A 16,962-nucleotide genomic window follows, 5' to 3' on the forward strand; every position below is an offset into this window, starting at 1 on the left:
TAAACTGAAAATATTAGAGAATGATGCAATGTTATAGAAAAAATGCTATATAACTGAAAATAAAAATATATAAGACTTTTCTTTGCTACTAAATGTTTAATTAATTATCCGTACTATATACAATTCATCATAAGTTTTTTTCGCTCCAGTGTCACTTTACCCATATTACATTTTCAATCTACAGAGACGGCTTTAGGAAACATACAGGCTCCAAAATTCCAAGATTAACTCATCTTTATTAAAAAGGTGAAATTACAAAAATTTCTCTACTTAAAATACTGTTTTTATTTGTGATCCAACGTTAATTAGCAATACAACTATCAGCAATTTTCAGGGTAACATATATAATATCGTTCCACAGGACAATTTCAAATGGCTCATTCTTTTTAGGCTGAAGCAAGTATATAGAGGCATTTGCGGAGGGAGGGGGGGGGGGGGGGGGGGAGAAAAAGGTGCATACAGCATGAGACCGCATTTTTTTTAAAAATATTTATGCACATTGCATCCATATAGATATATATATATTTATATAGACATTTCTGTATACTTTTTTTTTTATTATTTAGAAAAAAGTTATATGTAGCATAGTTCACAGACTTTTGTTCCTATGAGTTGTAATACAACGTAAAAATAGCACAAAAATAAAAACAAAAATAACACATTTCAGATAGTTCAAATTTTAAAGAAGGCATCTCACAAATTAGCTCAATTTTCTGGTATGCGTTAATAATGGGAGAAGGTTTAACATTTATAGTCCAGTATCTATCCCGATAAGATTCAGAAAGGTCAAAATATATTATACACAACTCCTATACCAACATTCTGGTGTGTCCTGCAGTATTTTCCAGTAAAGCATAAAGTAAACCTGGAGAATCATAAAAAAATAAAAATAAAAAAGATACTTATGTCAGTAGGGTGTGTGCTCCCCCGATGTCCACAACTCTGTTGCCAGCCGCGACCGTCTTCCACTTGTCACATTCTTTAGAGGGTCCTTGCTGGCAGCGGAGGGCATGTGGAGGATCAGGGAAGCCTCAAAATCATACAAAGGCCCTATTGAGGTAAGTATCTAACTTTTTAGGGGAGGCTACAGGTACCCTTTAGAGGATTAAAAAAAAAATGGAACAAAAGCACACAATCTGAATGTACTAGAAGAGCTTAATTTCATAGTCTGAGAAAACAATCTTAACTAATGAGGGGTCAAAAGAACAAAAAGGCAGAAAAATGTAATCCTATATTTATAAGATGCTCATACATTTATAGATTGCTACCTGATCTGGCAAAAACAACTAAATTTGAATCGGATAGAGGGATCGATTCCTTCTACACTGCCTATAGATATTAAATACATATCTGCATGAGATGCAGCGCTATATGCCTGCGATCTATTGAGATCTTCCATTTAGTCAGATCAATGACAATTTTCTATGTTGGGTCATAGATTTCTGGTAGATTTGATAATTATCAAATCTGCGACTAACCGATGGGGAAAATCTACAAGTATGTGGGCATCTTAACAGGGACCTTAAAGGAAAACTAAAACAAAACAAGGAACTAACTATGGCAGCCTCCATATCCCTCTCGCTTCAAGCAATACCAGTTGCCTGGCTGCCCTGCTGATCCTACACCTCTAATACTTTTAGGCTAGTTACACACCAGGACGTTGCGTTTAGGGGAAGTTATAGGGCACATAACGTGCCTGGTGCTCTCTGGTGTGGACGTCGGAGTGAGCCGCGTTGTGCAGCTCACTCTGGCGTCCGTGATGCGTACTCTTGGACGTATGCGGCATCACGTGGTCCTGCCCGGCCAATCGCCGCACAGAGCGGCCGCTCCAGGAAGTAAACACTGCACGTCACTGAGTGCAGTGAATATTAATTAGCCATGTGCCCGGCCGCTCTCCCCTCCTCCCCAACATGACTGAGCACGTGCAAACAGTCTAACGTGGCTTAGCCGCGTAGAACGCACAGCATACAGCACTTTGCTGCATTACTATGTAACACAACGTGGGCAGTGTGAACAGCCCACTTGTGTTACATTGCTGTGCGTTGGGGGAGCGTTACAGGCTGCACTAACGTGCGCCTGTAACGTCCCTGTGTGAAAGCAGCCTTAGCAATAGACCCTGAACAAGCATGCAGCAGATCAGGTGTATCTGACATTATTGTTAGATCTGACAAGATTATCTGCATGCTTGATTCAGGTGTTACTCAAGACACTATTGCATCCAAATAGACCAGCAGGGCTACCAGGGAACTGGTATTGTTTAAAATAAATATGGCAGCCTCCATATTCTTCTCACTTCAGTCATCCTTTGCCACAAATGACTAAGAAAATTAGAATTGTGGTTTGTCTTAGAGTAGATGCTCTAGCGAGCTTTCAGTGTTGTTCTTGTTCCAGTAGGCAGAGTTTCCCCACTTCCTGCTTCTGTAACAGGTAACGGTAATCAACAAGAGGCTAATCATTCCAGATTGCATTCAGCCTGTGATTGGGCCAATCAAAAGAAACATGACCCTCATCTGATTGGCCCAATAGCAAGCTGCACACAAGTTGCAATAAATCTGCATGCAAGTAGCAATTTGTTTTTGCATCTTAATATTTTCTAGTGAAAGGCAAGACGTATCACAAACAGCTGTAACAACTTGCCAAAGTTTTGGAGAGTGGAGAAACAGGACAACGCTTAGGCTAATTTCACATTGTGGTGCAATTGTCCTGCGGGAGGATGATTGCACCACACCATTCGCTCGTGAATATTACCCTGCGGCAGATTGCACTGAAAGAGTAGTATACGTAGCGTCGCGCCCCTACCCCCCCCCAGTGACATACTACATGCTGGACAGGGAGTACATCACTGGATTTCTGTCACTGCGCATGTGTGCCTGCACCACTTGTGCACACTTATGCAGCAATGCAAGTCTATGGCAATGCAATAATACGTAAGGTAGGCATGGACAGGGTCGGATTTACCATAAGGCACTGTAGGCACGTGCCTACAGGCGCCTCATTATGGAAAGGCGGCTCAATCCCCTCACCTTCCCTATTCAGAGTCCTGATGGGAGTGTAAATAAGGGGTTACTCATCCAGCTCTCGGCATTACATCTCCCTTTAGTCAGGGGCACCTTTAGCTATTTAATACGAAGGTTCCTCTAGCTACCTAATACTCTAGGCTCAGGCATGGGCAAACTTGGCCCTTCAGCTGTTACGGAACTACAAGTCCCACAATGCATTTGCCTTTATGAGTCATGACTGTGGCTGTCAGACTCCTGCAATGCATTGTGGGACTAGTTCCGTAACAGCTGGAGGGCCAAGTTTGCCCAAGCCTGCTCTAGCTACTTAATATTGAGGGTACTTCTGGTTACCTTCTACTAAGCGGCACCTGTGATGGACAAAGGAAGTAAGGGAAGTGACAGGTGGGGCAGCCAGCACACTTGCAGTGCGGTTTGCGGGGTGTTAGTAGGTCCTTGGAGGGCGAAGTATAGGGTGACAGGACATCTGTGCCTATAGGCTCCTGTGATGTAAATCCGGGCCTGGGCATGGATCATGCAACAACACACTGCAGAGTTTGCGGTGGTTTCGCATCGACTTCGCTAATTCCGTCACACCTCATCACCATAGTGTGCAAATCTCCATGGACTCACATTGCCCTCGCAATGAGCTGCGGCGGGGCACAGTACCGCAACACTACAAATCACCGTAAGTGTTAAGAGTAGAGTCCAATAAGAGTCCATTTTTGATTTGTCAGAATGACAAAGACTTAAAATCTGTCAGGTTGTTACTGCTATTTGTGTCCATGTATAATTACCCTTGCTTCTTTCCCAATTAAACAGACCCCAATGGAAAAACGGCGCCTTCCCGACAAATCACCACACATTTCCATAACAGCAGAGCTGTGTGAGCCGGTCAGGAGACACTTTTATTGGCTCCTGACGCGTCCATCAATGTAAGCCAATGAGATTGACTCAGTGATCACATGGTCAGGAACCAATAAAAGCGGCTCCTGACCTGCTCACAGAGCTCTGCCTATTATAGACAGCAGGGTGACTGAAATGCGTCGGGTGTAGAGCTGTGAAATCAGTGGTAGCGGAAGGTGAAATCTACATGCTGTCAGAGCTGCGCAGCCACCTGCAGGATGTAGATTTCTACCAACGTGGTCCGGAAGCGGTTAAAACATTTGTTACAGCCGACAAATCCAGTGATAAATCTGCAGCATATCTACTTCCTGCTTTCATGGAGGCAGACATATTGTTAACATCCTGTGTTTACAAATTAGCTGCTCTGTCGAGGACTGCCGAAATTCCTGAGCCGACACAGGTGAGATCAAATTACACTTGTGATTAGTCAGATGAGACGGAATTAGGCTAAACTCTAAATACATACAGGGTGCAGTTCTCTGTTTTCCTTCTGTCTTGTGCAAGAGTTCAGGCATTCAAACAAAAAAACGTATAGAATTTTTAAAAGTGGACCTGAAAATATTCGCTGATGAGGAAACACAACAGCAATTAAAATCCTAAAGGGGTCCCAACCCTCGCTTTATCTAAAATATAACATTTGGTCTGGAGTAGGGACTTGAGGCTGGACCACGCGCAATTTTCCCTGTCAGATTGACAGGTTGATCTATACTTCTATTCAGTTCTTCATCAGAAGCAGATTGGATTTTCAGATCACTACTACATAAAATCAATTCCCTTCTTCAGCGGAAGCATATCGAACATGCCAGAAAGTTGATCTGATGGAAAAATTGCACAGTGTGTACCAGCCTTTAGTTTCAAATCAATCTCTTAGGGCTCGTTCACACTAGAGGCGTTTCCGGCCTTTTTTCAAATGCAGACGATTAAAATCGCCCCCAAAACGCTTGTGCAATGAATGTCTATGAGAAGGTTCATATCAGCGCAGTTCGTGAGCTGTGCGTTCAGCAAAGTGCTGCATGGACCATATTTGAGGTGATTGTTCCTCAATGGAAGGAATAGGAAAAACGCAAAACGATCACGAAATCGCTTTGTGCAGCGATTGCGTTCGCATTTTTAAGTATAAATACATTGGGCTCTATTCATAAAACATTTTTGCGACAAAAAAAAATCTTGGAGGGAAAACACCGCGTCGGTATTTTAGACTTTTGGGTGCTAAGCCATAAAAATGTTTACACTTGCGATAAAAGGTCGGGGAATTCCCGCGCTAAACTAGCGGTGCTGCTGAGTTGTTCCATTTTCTCTGTGCAAAGACAAAGTTACTATAAAGGAGGCAGCCCCAGCATCCCTTTACATTGCAATTTTTTTTTTAAACTGCCTCTCCTTGCCCTGAATCTTCTCTGAATTTGTCTATTAGTCTTTCTAAACAATCTAATTGCCACAGCTTAGAAGAAACTTCAAGAAATGTTACACATTCAGGCTTTCTGATGTGAAATTTATCTAAAAACAGGTACCCTAGGGGTTAAACACAGCCTTGGTATTCCGGGATGCATTTTTTGCTCTGCTCTCACTGCAGCTGCCTGGGAGGTCTGTCTCTATTAGCTTGGCGTCATCTGCTGGCTTATCGCATTAGCTAAACAGCCAGGATTCTCCATTCACATTCAGCCTGTTCTAATCTTTATGAATTGACAGTGACATGTATTGTGATAATCACCGCATAAGGCGGTAATTTCCCGCACTGCTCAGGAATTGTAGCTTTTCATGCGGAAAAAGCTTTTATGAATGGACACATTGTTAAATGGTCGGTAAAGTCATGCTTTATGAATAGCGGTCATTGTATCTATTCTTTTCCCGGTCAAAGAGTTCACTTCCTGACTTGCGTCAAGGAAGTGAAAAAAACAATCGCTCTGAAAAAGCACTTCTTGAAGCGCTTTACAAAAACCGCAGCACTCACCCGAGCGCCGGGAGAAGAAGGAAAAACCACTAAAAAACACAAGATGCGAACGCTAAAGTGAACGGAGCGCAATGTGAAGGAGCCCTTAAACAGGGCTCAGGCTTTGAATTTCAGCCATTACTTACATTGCAGAATTGCTTTGCTCCTTCATCCAAACACCACCATCAAATCCACAAATCGAAAGCATGTATAGTTTTTCACAGTAGAAGGCACAGCCTCTGCAATTCTGCTAATTGTAATTTTATATACGGTACCGTTGCATTTTTTTTCTTTCGCAGGTTAAGAAAAAAAAAAACACCCCATAACATTCTGCTTACCACTGCTAAAGTTTAGGCTAGTATCACACTGGGACGTTACATCACACAAATGCAGGATTGCAACGGAGGGTAGAGGTCACACTGTGCTTTACGACGCATACAGTTAATGAAATGTATGCTTCACTTCAAGTATAAATGTGCACATCGTCCAGTAATGCACAGCTACCCTCGCTCAGATTCTTCCACCCTTATGTTAAGCATACAATTACAATATTATCAAACTAGGAGACCTAAGCACGTTTATAAACTGGCTCTAGGTCTTTTTTTGCCGCCGCCAGTCAGTGTGCACGCACCCGCCCACCTCACTCCCTCGGTCCCGTCCAGCTGTCCGTACTGTGCACATGCGCAGCAGCAAAAAAACGGGACATGGACAGCTGGAAGCAGCGACACAGGGAGATTATTAGAGAGGATTGCAATTGCTATGCGATCATTTCTTGCAACACAACGTGCCCCTGTAAAAGTAGCCTTAAAGGGATCCCTCAAGCCTACAAAAAAAAAAAAAAATCAGTTTTACTCTCCTGGGGTTTCTACCACCCTGCAGCTGCCTGGTGCCCTCACAGTCGCGATTGTATCCTGTCCCACGCCGCCAGCTACTGTCGTTTTCGGGCCGACAGGCTTACTGCGCAGGCCTCAGGCGAGTAAAACGGATTTTTTTAGTAGGCTTAAGTGTCTCTTTAACCCTATATTTAAATACTTCAGCATGTTTTCTTCGTATAAATGGGGCCATCTTTGGTGCTGCTAAAAAATCTTTTTGATGAATTTAATTTCACTTTCTCCCGCCTTCTCAATTCCCCTTTCAATGTTCTGTTAAATAAAATCCTACTAACGGAAAATAGAACACTCGGTATACTAACCAACAAAAAGTCCTCTCTATCAAATCTAAACTTTCACATGCCTATAAATCTTCCCCATTTCTAACAAACGAGTGAGAATACTTTTACTCCCCATTCTGTATTTTTTTTTCTAATTAATTCAAGTTCTGGATAAAAATATATTTGAACCCCTTCTCTCCCCCCCCCAAAAAAAAAATTACAAGAAAAACCTGTAGCAGTCCTAAAACAGATTAGCAAGTGCAAAAATATATAATTTTTCTTGATGCTTAACTAGAATTCCCTGTGCAGATACGTGCAACTTTTATATATATAATCAAATAATATCCACATTTGGTGAAAGCTGTAGGTTATAATAGTTTCTGGAACTAATAAAAGCCTAACTAAAGCCAACATTTTGATAGTGTGGAAAAAGTTTACAAGTTTTTATTGCCCTTTGTGTCCCAAATTTGAATAAATCTCTTAATTTTCTGTCTTAACGCGAGGAGGAGGTGCACACCGGTTTGATAGCAAAACACAGCAGAAAAAAAAAAAACCTCACTTCTGTAAATTGGTGGAAAGTTAAAACCTGTTAAAGACCCGAGGTGAGAGCGATATGTAGGCTGCTATATGTATTTCCTTTTAAGCAGTACCAGTTGCCTGGCTAGCTTGCTGATCCTCTGACTCTAATGCTTTCCGGCTTTAAAAGTTTCTCATCCAGACCTCTTTTCCCCTTATGGACCAGAGCAGTTTTGACATTTAAATTATGTCCCCATTTAATCAGCAATAACTTTATCCTTACTTATGACACCTAAATAAAAAAATCTCAAAACTAGGCTTTAGACAAACTAGATGTACGGGATTTTTTCCCCCTCAAACAATTTTGTTTTCTATGCATTTTAATAAAATGATAATGAAATAATGCTGCAGTGAGTATTTTTCACTATGAACTTAGAAAATGAAAATTTTTGATGGTAAAAAACATTCATAAATCAATCTTATTGGCTCAGGGAACATATAATCCCTTTAACCAATTAGTGCTGCAGCAGATGGTCCCAGAGGTGTGCACAGGAGCAAGCCCAATCATGCACAGCTGTGACTTAGATGAAGTCAAAGAGGACGAAGATATACTGTAGTGGTGGATAGTGGTAAAAAAGGAAAAAAATATGGCAGCCTGTATATCACTCTCTACACGGGTTCACCTTAAGTTACTGCCATCTGATTTCCTGCCCCAAATACTTGTGTCTGTCTCTCGCTTTCTGTGACTGTTACAAGTTAAAAGGAATTCTCTTCAATGAGAACGATGACAGCTGTGACAACCAAAAGCATACAAAAGCCTTCCCATTCTAGCTAAACCATAAAAAAAGAAATTTGGCCAAAGTTGTGATTTAAATGAACATGACAGTGAGGGGGAAAAGGCAATACAATAAACACTGGAAGTTTTCTCATCAGTACCCTGAATAATTATGTGCAGTACAATGTTGCATTAAAAATACGAAAAAACTGAAGTTCACTTTTGTGCAACACTTTAAAAAGCCCTTTGGCAGCAAAGATGGTGGCGTAAATATGAAATTTGGCAAAAAAGCTAAACGTATACTTAAAGGTAAGATTCTAATGCTTGTAAATGGAGAAACAGTCATTTCATAGCCAATAACGCTAAACGATCTGGAAGTGACGTCGGTTTCTGAAGCTAGTCACACATTATCGAGAAGTTATTTTTATAGCTATTGCAGGTACACATTCATAGCAAATAAGAAAAGACCCACATCCAGTTAAAAATGATCAATCACAGGCTAAAACTCAGTGGAATAGCAACACATTCTTTTAAGTAAAAAAGTATTTCAGTTTCTCTTTCCTTAACGTTATTTTATATGCATTTGATATATTTATTTAGTACTAAAAATATTTAAAAAATAGTTTTTCCATTTAAAATGTTTTTTTTGTATTAGGAATATATGAATTATTACAGTTGATAATTTTATTTCTTTGACATAGGATCTACTGGTGTAAAGGACACCTGAAATGAGAAGGATAGGGAGGTCATATTTTCCTTTTAAACAATACCAGTTGCCAGGCTGTCTTGCTGATCCTTAGCCATAGACCCTGAACTAGCATGCAGATTAAACGTTTCTGACTGAAGTCTGACTTAATCTAATCTAGTCGGACTTCAGTTGCATGCTGCGTGATCCAGATACTACTGCAGCCAAAGAAATCAGCTGGATGCCGGGCAACTGGTATTGGAAATAAATATGGCAACCTCCATAACCCTCTACGTTCAGGTGTCCTTTTAAGATCAGAATTTAGCACAATTTTGAAAAAAAAAATTTGTAAATCAACTGATCATAAAGCCATTGTATTTTTATGTATTAGAACACTTTTATAAATTGATCGTAAAGTAATAAATTGTAATTTTTGCAATATAAAAAGATACCTGCTGCACTAATGCATAGATCTCTTCATGGTGCTGTTTTCCTGACCAGAGTTACAGCCATGAAAATAAGTCTGGCTTGAATGCAGCTTGAAACTGGATCAATCAAAATCAAAGGAAGTTTAATTTTACTGGTCCAGGTTCAAGCTACATATGATCTGCATGGGAGCTTAAATTATTTGCAGCTCATTGACTATAGGCCTATCATGCCTGCCAATCTCTACCAGAGAGGTGTGGTTTCTAATGGGAGAGAGCAGACCACCTCTCATGCCTACCAATCTCTAGCAGAGAGGTGTGGCTTCTGATGGGAGAGAGCAGACCACCTCTCATGCCTACCAATCTCTAGCAGAGAGGTGTGGCTTCTGATGGGGTGGGCGGAAAGCCTCTCATGCCTGCCAATCTATAGCAGAGAGGCGTGGCTTCTGATGGAGGTGAGCGGTCAACTTCTCATGCCTGCCAATCTCTAGCAGAGAGGTGTGGCTTCTGATGGGAGAGAGCAGACAGCTTCTCATGCCTACCAATCTCTAGCAGAGAGGTGTGGCTTCTGATGGGGTGGGCGGAAAGCCTCTCATGCCTGCCAATCTATAGCAGAGAGGCGTGGCTTCTGATGGAGGTGAGCGGTCAACCTCTCATGCCTGCCAATCTCTAGCAGAGAGGTGTGGCTTCTGATGGGAGAGAGCAGACAGCTTCTCATGCCTACCAATCTCTAGCAGAGAGGTGGGGCTTCTGATGGGGTGAGCGGAAAGCCTCTCATGCCTGCCAATCTATAGCAGAGTGGCGTGGCTTCTGATGGGGGTGAGCAGACAGCAGCACAAAATATAGATCCACAAACTAAAACATTTTAGAGTTTTGTGCAGATGCATATAAAAAAATAAATTGGGAGTCAGTCTTTCGCTGCTCAAATGTTTGCAACAGGTTATATTTTCCATATATAAAATATTTTTAGTACTAAACATAATAAAACAAAATAATCACTCTACATAGAGTCCCTGTGAAGCCCTTAAAGGGCGTTTTATCTACTATACGTTTTTTTTTCCATTTAAAAAAAAAAAAAAAAATCATTTGCTGGAACTATACTTAAAATGACCTTTTTGGGTGCAGCATGCAACTTAAACAATGCATAGAGATGTTTTTCTTAGACCTCATCTGTAGTTGGAAAATACAACCAAAGATTTTTGTTTTGTTTTTTCCAGTTTGAGCTTAAAAAAAAAAATCCTTCCAAAAATTTAAGATGCAGACAGAAATGACAATCAGATGAGATCTGATGGCACACCCCAGGCTGGTTTATTCCAGATGTGCTTTGCAGCAATAAAACTTTTTACTGAGCTACAACATTTTTTTTTCAAAAACACCAGAGTTGTGTTTTTGTGTGTCTTTGTAGAATTAAATAGACGAGCTGACTCCACGAGCAGTCCCGATAAGAGAGGAGATACTACGATGTGGGCAGAGGGGGGGGGGGCTCCTCATCCAGGTAGAACCAGGGGGGCAAAAAGCATGAAGAGATAAGGCTGGAGGGTTCAGCTTTCTGTAGTGCGTCCTAAAGAGTAGCTGTGGCAGAAAGTTGGGACTTTGAACGTCCAAACGCAGCTCAGGAACAAGCGAAGTCCATCCAGCACAAAACAAGTGTTGCCTACCAATCCTGCTTTAATCCGCCCCATTCTGCCGGCAAGACAGTTTATGCCTCCAGCTTATCCTTCTTTTTGTTTTTCTTAAGGAAGGAAGGGGTGCGGAATTTCTTCTTCTTTTTGTTGGGAGATTTTGAGGGAGAGCCCTCTGGGGTCAGGTCCCCTTCGATTATCTTTTCGGTGGTCCGGACTGTGATCTCCACGGTGTCTCCAATACTAATCTGGTTTAAGCGCCTTGCCAGGTCTTCATCTAACTGGTGTCTGAAGGCCTCCTTGCCATTAACCACGATGGGGGAATCCGATTGGAACACGGCATCATCCAGATGTTCTGTGGAGGGATACGTTTTGGAGGAGTTAAACAAGCCACAGGTAAGAACAAGAAAACCTTCAAAGTTGTTGGAAGAGAATTTTAAACAGACTCAAGCGATCAAAAATACCTCTTTATTTCAGAATCCTCTTCAGCAATATCAGCCAAGATGATCCACCGCATCCCCACGGCTATACAAGGTCTTTATCTCCCCCCCCCCCCCCCCCAAATCCCAGGGCAAAAATCCTACGACTTTCCAAAGTCGCAGAGTTTGCTGCCTGGGGCAGGCAGAGCTTTGGGCTGTAGCTCTGTCTCCAGTCCAGTCAATCACCGCTGATTGCCACCTCTCCCCACCCTTCTCAGTGAAAGAAGACAGAGGGGCGGGGAGAGGCGGCGATTGAATGGACTGGAGGCAGAGCTACAGCCCAAAGCTCTGCCTAACAAAGGATTCTGCCCGGGGCATTTCGGGAGGGATAAAGACCTCAGACAGCCACGGGGATGCGGCAAATCATTTTGGCTGATACTGCTGAAGAGGATTATGAAATTAAAAAAAAAAAAAGTATTTTTGATCGCTTCAGACTCTTTAATAGAACTTGTTCTATTAAACAAACCTTTCATCTGTCTACACCTCAACTTTTGATTCCACCCTTGTCCCCCACACCTTACAACTTCTGATAGATCTACCTTATTTGGACAAATTTTTTATGCAATACAAGTATCAGACCCACTGCAGGCACCCCTACTTTTCGGATTCCTCTTACTGTCTCCACATTGAAGAAAGGGGGGTAGTGATTAGAAGTTGTACAGTGGTACTATACAGTGCTAATAATGGCAAATCTTACTACGTGAGACTTAAGCTTTACGGGACTATCATGCCATTTTGATCCAAGCACTGTACTTACATGTACCAAAACATTGGTTTTAATGTTAAAGGACCATTGTCGCAAAAATCTCATCTGTATTTGTTTACATTTATTTTAAATTTTGAGAAGTACGTTTCTTCCAGAGTAAAATGAACCATAAATTACTTTTCGCCTATGTTGCTGTCACTTACAGTAAGTAGTAGAAATCTGACAGAACTGACAGGTTTTGGACTAGCCCATCTCTTTATGGGGGATTATCTGGGTTTTCTTTATGTCCAACTGCCAAAAAAGTGTGCAGCGAGCAGGGAGGCTGGCTAGCATCTTTGTATAAATCTTTTTCAGGGAGCGTCTTTATAAAGAATAAAGGCCATGCTGAGAACCCCCTAGTCCAAAACCTGTCGGTAATGACAGATTTCTGCTACCTACTGTTAGGCCTCTTTTCCACGGACTGTTGGTAGGCTGTAAAATGCCTCTCAAACTCTCACAACTGCTCACTGCTGCCTGGTAACTGCTAGTGACTGCCTGGTAACTGCTCGCTGAGCACACCGCTCAACATTCCGTGGAAAACAGGCCTAAGTGACAGCAATTTAGAAGAGAAGTAATTTATGGCTCATTTTACTCTCAAGGAAACATGCTTCTTATTTGTCTGCGTTTACATGTATTTTAGATTTTAAGATTTCTGCAGCAGTGGTCCTTTAACCTCCTTAGCGGTATGCCTGACACTGTGTTAAGCATACCGCTCTGTGGCCCCAGGAGTCCCCCATAATAAAATTATTGTCCCTAATGGCTGTAAAGCCTTTAGCCAGCACTAGGCTAGCTAGTAAAAGTGTCTGGCACCTGCCGCTCCCCTGCGATCCCCCCCCCCCCCCCCCCCCCGTTTATACATTACCACCCCCCTGGATCCAGTACTCACGCAGCCTCCCGGCACAGCTCCGGTCTCTCGATGGGGAGGATCGGGTTTGCGCATGACAGCGATCGAAGGGTGCCGGACACTTCTACTAGCTAGCCTAGTGCTAGCTATAGGCTTTACAGTCATTAGGGACAAAGACATAATTATCGGGCAAAAAGTAATAAAACCTCCTGAGCGGCGTAACGCTCAGGAGGTTAAGGTGGCCATACACACATCTAATTACTGATCAATTCGGATGGGAATTGATCAGATTTCTATTGACGTTGAATACAAATCAATCAAGAAAGTATTGCTTGGTCAGAACGGCAAGTCTAGACCGATTGGGGGCGGGGCAGAAGTGGTGATAGATTGACAGGCCGTAGCTTTACACTGCAGAAAACAATATACTGCTGTTCAATCGATTTTTCATATATTTTCTGCTGGAATTGATTGAAAATCGATGTGCTGTGTGTGGTAGGAATCGATTTGTTTGGAAGATTGGGTAGAAATTATGTGTATGGCAAGGTGGCCATAATTGAGGTGACTTGGCGGCCGATTGACCAACCAATTTGATTATTATAATCAAAGTGGATGAAAATCAGTGCCGCCAAGTGCATGCCCGACCAACAATGTGACCATTTTCAGGACGAAAATTGGTCACACACTCGATTGGGCATGCTGCAAGAGGTTGGGCTGACTTGCTCAAACGGGTGCGCGGCGGGAACGGACAAGACCCCCGACACTTTCACCCCTAATGAATAATGACACCCCCCTGTGCTCTGTGTAAAGTATACATTACCTGTCCGTGGCCTATACATGTCCCTACGCTGCTCCAGAAGCATTCCCCTCTCCATACATGCGCCTGGTACTGGTGCTTGCAACATGCGGCAATATTTACCTTTCCGTTCCAGTGCAGGCGCAGCACCATCATCCCCCCTCTGGCTCCGGTGGAAATATGAGCCCGATAGGCTATTTGGACTATTTCTATTGAACACAGAAGGAAGCACTTCACAGGCTTGAACATACGTTCCCTTTACTGCATGTCAGTACACTACATGTTACGGGCTCCGCCCCACCTGATGAAGGGCGGAGCCCGTAACGTAGTGTACCGACATGCAGTAAAGTGAACGCATGTTCAAGCCTGTGGAGTGCATCCTTCTGTGTTCAATAGAGTATACCTGCCCGAGGGATTGCACTGGCCAGAACTCTCCTGAATTAGGATCGAGTATAAACCAGGAGTGACCAGCCAGATTGTAGTTGGACTATTTCCACTGGAGCCCGAGGGGGAAGATGGTACTGTGCCTGCACTGAATTGGAAAGGTAAATATTGCCCTCTACTGCTCTCCGGGGGTCCCTGCGCTGGGCCTGTGCTGCACAGGAGGACAGGGGAAGCCTCATTAGGATCTAGAGGCGTCCCCCTCCCGAGGTAAGTACCACCTCCCAGGGGCACTTTTTTTTTATTTTTTTATTACAGACTCTCTAATTTTTTCTCCTAGCTGAAGCCCACCCAGTCTATTCTTAAAAGATAGCCATTTTCCACAGACAATCTATTCAAATAACTACTAGTTCTCCGACTCATTCAAATTGTCTTTTCATTCCAACTCACCCTTCACCCCCAAGTGTCCCATGTGCTTCAAGCACGTAGCCCCGCTCTCTTTCAGAGGAGTCCTATGGCGCTCTCTGCAAGGGGGCGGGGCTATGTGCAGAAAGCCGTCACACGTGGGGCGAGTTGGAGAGAAAAAAGACCAAGTAAGTCATAACTTATGAGAAGGGGATACATACAATATTTATTTTAGACTGCATAGTCTCTTTAAAGAGACTCTGAAGTCTCAAAAAAAGTTTTTATTTAATAAGTTATTACCCTACCTAAACTGCCGCATCCCCGCTGCTGTAATTAACTAAATACCCCCAAACTCCCCGGGGGCATCGCTTCCATGAGAGGCAGAGCTATGAGCTGCAGCTCTGCCTCTTAGCGCGTCTGTCAGCCCGGATCGCCGCCTCTCCTCCGCCCCACTGTCTTCCTTCACTGAGAGGGGCGGGGGAGAAGCAGAGATCCACCGCTGACAGACGCGTGTGAGGCAGGGCTGCAGCTCATAGCTCTGCCTCTCATGGAAGCGCTTAGGGCAGCGACATCCACGACCAAGAAAGTTGTAGATTTTGCAGGGGAGAGGGAGTTAGGGGGGGATTTAGATAGTTTAACGCGTCGGGAATGCAGCGGTTTAGTTAGGGCTATTATGTTCAACACTTTTATTAAATAAAAAGATGCTTTTTTGACAATTCAGTGTCTCCTTAAATAATCAAAGTCACGTTATACAATTAAAGCACAGCTGTTTATCCCAGTTTATACTTTCTCAAGGTCCTGACACACTGCCCTGTTTGAGAGGTGTCTTACCAGCTGCCTCTGTAGAAATGTTGGGAGGTCTGCCTGTTACGCTGAACTTTTAGCTCTTTGTCCAAAAAGTGATGACAAATATTCAATTCACAATATGGAGTCTGCTGTACAGACTCGGCTAGCAATACTCTTATGCTATGGAAGGCGGTGGAGGGATAATGGTGCAGGAGGCAAATGGAGGGTTGACAGTAAATTGCACCATGGAGCGGGAATAGTCTTGGTCTACACTTGGATGGGATGATCTAGAAGGCCAAATCTCTCGCCGATGCACTGGAGACGCAGGACTAATGCTAGATTTCAAGCAGAAGTGGCTGCCTTGTCGAGCCTTGTCAGCCCAGAGAGGTATCTGCTGTGATAGGGAGAAGTTACGCACACCTCTCCCATGCCCCCTGCAGGCTCTGTGTGTGTACTGTGTGTATGAGTCACAGCCAGGGTCTCTGCTCACAGCCAGCCTGTCTGACCTTGTGAACAGCTGTGAATGCAGAAAGATCATTTCAAAGCCCAGACAAGCAGGCAAGGCAAAAAGTGGGAGAAATATTACAGCAGTGAAGTCACGTTTGAGAGGAGCCTCTGCAAACAAGCACCTGCTCTGATGATGTATTTCCTGTTTGGCAGCCATCTTCATGGTTTACAAAAACAATGAATAAAACAGTGATTTTATCACCAAGAAAGCAGCAGGAGCAGCGAAAACGTCAGAGGGGGCTAGGAGAAGACTACAAACAGGCTGGTACTTTTATTCATGCAAGATTTTCACAGCACAGATTCTCTTTAAGGACAAGGACCAGAGACTGCTGGTACCGTAAACCGCCGCCGCCCAATGAATCACACATACCCGCCGCTCGCGCGTCAACGCTGCCCCATCGCCGCAGGCTCTGCTCTCTGTCATCTCTATGATGGCAGAGCACTGTTAGCTGGTCAGGACCCGCTTTTCATTGGCTCCTGACGCTGTCTATCAATGTGAGCCAATGTGATTGGGTCACAGTGATAACATGGTCAGGAGCAAATGAAAGCGGCTCCTGACCTGCTCACAGAGCTCTGCCGTCTATAAGACGAGCAAATTGCGGCGGGTGCAGAGTGGCGAGATCGGCAGGAACACGGAGTGTCAAAGCAGTAAAATCTACGTCCAGTCAGAGCTGCAGCACCACCTGCTGGACATAGATTAGTACTGCTTCATTCCGGGAAGCAGTTAAAAAAAACAAACAAAACAAAAAAAAAAACAGTGACATGTTTTCCACGTATAACTGACAGTGACCTTTGACATGTGACACCAAAGGGTGCGGACATTGCCTCAAAAGGTGGAAAGTGTAAAACAATGAGGGAAACAGCTGTGCCCAACTGATAAAAATTCACAATGCAGGAACAGATTCAGGTTTTAAAACATTAAAAACAAACAAACAAACAGAACAATTGGCACAGAGCTCTATGTTCTACACAACGGCAGTAAAATACCTGTGGTGGTGGTTGGCGTCGGGGGTGGGGACT

The 16,962-nt window shown here is 43.3% G+C and overlaps 1 protein-coding gene across 11 annotated transcripts in view; it reads right to left on the reverse strand.

Annotated features, from left to right (window-relative positions):
* Positions 1 to 216: 216 nt before the first annotated feature.
* Positions 217 to 16,962, reverse strand: part of ADD3 (adducin 3) — a 279,712-nt gene continuing 262,966 nt past the window's right edge. For all 11 annotated transcript variants that reach the window (XM_068258770.1, XM_068258769.1, XM_068258768.1 and 8 more), the window contains one exon: positions 217 to 11,357. In XM_068258770.1, the coding sequence (XP_068114871.1) occupies positions 11,080 to 11,357 (278 nt within the window). In that variant the 3' untranslated portion in view covers positions 217 to 11,079. The remainder of the gene's footprint in view (positions 11,358 to 16,962) is intronic.

This window comes from Hyperolius riggenbachi, chromosome 10, assembly GCF_040937935.1.
Source record: "Hyperolius riggenbachi isolate aHypRig1 chromosome 10, aHypRig1.pri, whole genome shotgun sequence".
In the NCBI taxonomy this organism is placed as follows: Eukaryota; Metazoa; Chordata; class Amphibia; order Anura; family Hyperoliidae; genus Hyperolius; species Hyperolius riggenbachi.